The following is a 4,080-nucleotide window of genomic DNA, read 5'->3' as shown; positions in this document are numbered from 1 at the left end:
ATGAACAAACAAACGGAGCTGTCAAGAAATTAAGACTTGTTCAACTAACCTGTTTGATAAGTTGGGGTAGCAATACAACTTGTGACCTACGCACTTACACTTTGTATTTATTTGTGGAAATCAATCTGGACCAAGGTATGCTAATCAATGATCGTGGATTTTTATTCAAAACTGTCAAAAATGTCTAGGTTTCGCACCCTATAAAAATGGCACTTGATAGTTGTCGAACATACAATTTGCTAAGCTGCATATCCTTTTGAATGCACAAGATGGCAAAGTCGCATGTAGTTTCCAATGTCCCTTCTGTAGTTTCCAAGTTACTACTATTGGGTATCCTCATGGCTACCATTACCACAACAGGTCTCTCTCCTTCTCTCAATGTATAGTCATGAAATTATATTCATATTGTTTATAGTCAGTGTGCTTTTACCCTATATGTAATTCTTGTTTTCTGAGCTAATGTACATGTATATATGATATGCAGGTGCCCAGATTGGTGTTTGTTATGGAGATGTTGCAGACAACTTACCCCCCGCAAGAGAAGTAATATCACTTTACAACCAAAATAACATCAAAAGGATGAGGATTTATTATCCTAAACGTGATGCTCTCGAAGCTCTTAGAGGCTCCAACATCGAGCTCATGCTTGGTGTCGAAAACGAACGCCTTCAGGCAATTGCTTCTAACCAGGCCAGTGCTGATGACTGGGTCCAAAGAAATGTGGTAGCTTATGGAAATGTCAATATCAAATACCTTGCGGTTGGGAATGAAATAGAATCAGGTCCCTTTGCACAATATGTTGGCCCTGCCATGGAGAAAATCCAAAATGCAATTTCCAGGGCTGGTCTTGCAAACAGAATCAAAGTCTCCACGGCTGTTCATCCTGTAATTCTCCAAGAATCGTACCCTCCATCAAAAGGATCATTCCGGCAGGACCACAGAGCATTTCTTGATCCTGTCATCGGTTTCCTAGTCCGAAATAAATCTCCATTGCTTCTAAATATGTACCCTTACTTTAGCTACATTTCAAACCGAGGAAGCATTAGCCTTCAGTATGCTGTTTTTACATCTCCATCAGTTGTGGTTCAAGATGGACAATATGGCTACCAGAACCTGTTTGATGCACTTCTTGATGCACATTACGCTGCGTTAGAGAAGGCCGGCGGTGGTTCTTTGAGAATAGTAGTATCGGAGACTGGTTGGCCCTCCGCTGGTGGTGATGGTCAAGTAACTACAAAGGAGAATGCGAGAGTTTACAACTCGAATGTGATCAAGCATGTCAAGGGTGGTACACCAAGGAGACCTGGATCTCCAATTGAAACCTACTTGTTTGCCATGTTCAATGAGAACCTAAAACGTGGAGACAGGACTGAGAATAATTTCGGCCTCTTTTACCCAAACAAAAGTCCTGTTTATCCTCCCATCAACTTCAACTGAGAGTACGTTCTCTATAACTAGGTATATAAGCACGTACTTCTGTTGTGAAACGATGCTTACGCAGAAATAAAAACTAGGTTTTCCTAGTTAGTTGGCAATAGCAAAACATACGTATGTTGTATCTCTCAAGAAAATAAAGAACTTTGCTTAACTTTTATATATAATTAAGATCATACTACACTGGTGCTGAAGCTAGAATTTTTTTTTGGGTATTTATATGAGCTTCTGTTCACAGAAGCAATCTGCCTATAGGCTATATGCTCTATTGCGCGCTTATGTAAATTCTGCATGCATGACAGCGAAAAATAAGTCTTTTGTTAATGTATTTGTTTGTGTCTTATTTGTTCTTTTTTAAAAGGTCTTATTTGTTCTTTGTTAAATGATCATAAGCAGAAGCAGGAGTCTAACAAGAAAGCTAGCTCTTGTCCAATGAAAATGAAACTGTTCATTAGCTGCTTCAACTCTTAATGCAACTGGTCCTTTTGTCTAAGCTGCCAATTCTGCTGCCGCATGTCTTATTCGACTAGGCGTCAAGGCGTACAATCACTTGCACTGGTCTCCTTCCCTTCCGTATTTTGCCTTCACGCTTGTCCAATAATTCCACCATTATTTGACATAGCTCCGATCAGACATTTAGATGCATGCACACTTTGCTTGACTGGGCACTTAATAATCAAATTTTTTTTTTGGCAGTTGATGATGCATCATTCTTGAGGGAAAACCAAATGAATACAAAATTGCAGGCTAGGGTTAGTGTGTAGACTTGACTCTAACCGGAAGTAGCTAGATGCATTACATATCTTACTTCAATTGAGACCAATTAAACCATACTATATATGCTTCGGCTTTGAAGTAATGCTGATAATTAAGTGGTGATGATCACATGATAGTATATGAAAGAAGGGAACTATACTACACCTGACTCCTCAATGGATCACGTACTCCGTCTTGCATGCATTCCATTACAAGAGAAAATAACCAAAAGTTGTGAATTTCGATATGATAACCCATAATTCGTGGTAAAAGTTTGGCAAATATGAGGATATTTCAGTTGTTACACATGTTCTCATCTGCAGTAACTAATTTGTTGCATAAAATAGAAGTTTTACGATAAATTGACCGTTGTTGCCCATATGACACCATGCGACACAAAATTCCTCACAAAATGTTAATTAATTAGGCGATAACTTTTATGAATAATGTTCGATTAAAGCTGATGTAACAATTTTAACGAGAAATTTTTTAATGCTCCCGAAGGACCACGTGACAGTCTGACGTGGTCCTCCATTCCATTTAAAGTTTGACATGTGGATTTTCATGATGAAAAAAAATTTTAACGATTTTGTCAAAGACCATTTTGGGTTTCTTGTTGATTTTTTAATTCCTAACCCCTAACCCCTAAACCCTATACCCCATACCCTAAATCTATACCCTAACCATATATCCTATACCCTAACCTTTAAACCCTATACCCTAAACCCTAGGCCAAACTCATAAAAAACCCAAGACAGTCATTTCACAAAATATAGAAAACCTTAGTTTATATTTTAGTTGTAATAAATCCATATGTCAAAATTTAATTGTCAAAGGAGGACCACATCAGACTGCCATGTGGTCATTCGGGAGCATTTAAAAATTTCTCCAATTTTAACTTCACCATACAAGATAAATTAGTTGACAAAATCCATGAGTTGTCACTTAATGTTTACGATACACGTACTTTTTGTAAATTGCCGGTTAATGTTTATTTTTATGAATAATGGTTGATTATTGCTTATGTGACAATCTTAACTTTCTTACTATAAACCGCCTTTTTTTTTGGGGTCGGGTGGAATGGAGTTTTTTCATTCATACGGAGAGGTGGAATTCATGAGATTTTGGGTAAATTTTAAAATACATTGTAGTAATAGAAATCCTATTTCTATTTGGTCGTTTTCTGCCTTGCTCATTTTCTATCCTAACTTGATTAAGATGTGTGTATATATTGCAAAACATTTTTAGGGGTATGGTTCACAAAACACACAATCTCGTCCATGCTAAAGCATACTCTTAAAAATGATAGAGGGAGACCATGATCCTTTTTTAGGGGTACAGTTCACCATCATCCAGGTGTAAGCATAAGATCGGAATATATTCTATTTTGGCACCTTTATAATGAAAGAAAACCGCTGGGCTGCTGAGATTCTGGAGCATCTTCCATCAAAATTTGTGAAGATAAATGCAAAACATGTCAGGTGCTAAAGGTTCTATAAATAGGTTCTCACTATTCTAAATGTTAGATGACAACACAGAAGTGTAAAAGTACAGTATGGATTATCGACACGAATATCGTAGAAAGTGGTTGCAATCCGCTTAATGTATATGTGACACTTGTAACTTCCTTGTCGTATACTAATTAGGCTACAACATCTATAAATTGTGGTTATAGGAAAATTAGGTGACAACTTTTATGAGCTATGTACGTTAATCTATAAAGCAGAATTATAATTATAAAAATTAGAAACAATGTAGTTGCACATACCTCCTAAAGTTCTCCATATCTAATTGTGATGCCAACATTGTTCAATAATATAGTTTATATTTTTAATCACTTTGCTCTATTTGGTCCTGAAAGTGTAATTAAAACATGTTAATGCATGGTAA

The 4,080-nt window shown here is 36.8% G+C and overlaps 1 protein-coding gene across 1 annotated transcript; it reads left to right on the top strand.

The window, feature by feature from the left end:
- Positions 1–229: 229 nt before the first annotated feature.
- LOC101293612 (glucan endo-1,3-beta-glucosidase, basic isoform-like) lies at positions 230–1,559 on the top strand. The gene is made up of 2 exons (XM_004303783.1): positions 230–360; positions 485–1,559. The coding sequence occupies exons 1-2, from the start codon at positions 261–263 to the stop codon at positions 1,435–1,437; spliced, it is 1,053 nt and encodes a 350-aa protein (XP_004303831.1). The 5' UTR covers positions 230–260; the 3' UTR covers positions 1,438–1,559.
- The last annotated feature ends 2,521 nt before the right edge of the window (positions 1,560–4,080 follow it).

This window comes from Fragaria vesca, linkage group LG6 (assembly GCF_000184155.1).
Source record: "Fragaria vesca subsp. vesca linkage group LG6, FraVesHawaii_1.0, whole genome shotgun sequence".
NCBI classification, from domain to species: Eukaryota; Viridiplantae; Streptophyta; class Magnoliopsida; order Rosales; family Rosaceae; genus Fragaria; species Fragaria vesca.
Note: the sequence above shows the minus strand (reverse complement) of the source record. Positions and strands in the feature narration are given on the sequence as shown.

What these genes read in the sequence shown, in the direction of transcription:
- LOC101293612 (XM_004303783.1), top strand. Translation starts at nt 261, where the DNA reads ATGCACAAGATGGCAAAGTCGCATGTAGTTTCCAATGTCCCTTCTGTA. An exon ending in GGCTACCATTACCACAACAG is followed by an intron (nt 361 to 484) that starts GTCTCTCTCCTT and finishes TATGATATGCAG; the next exon opens with GTGCCCAGATTGGTGTTTGT.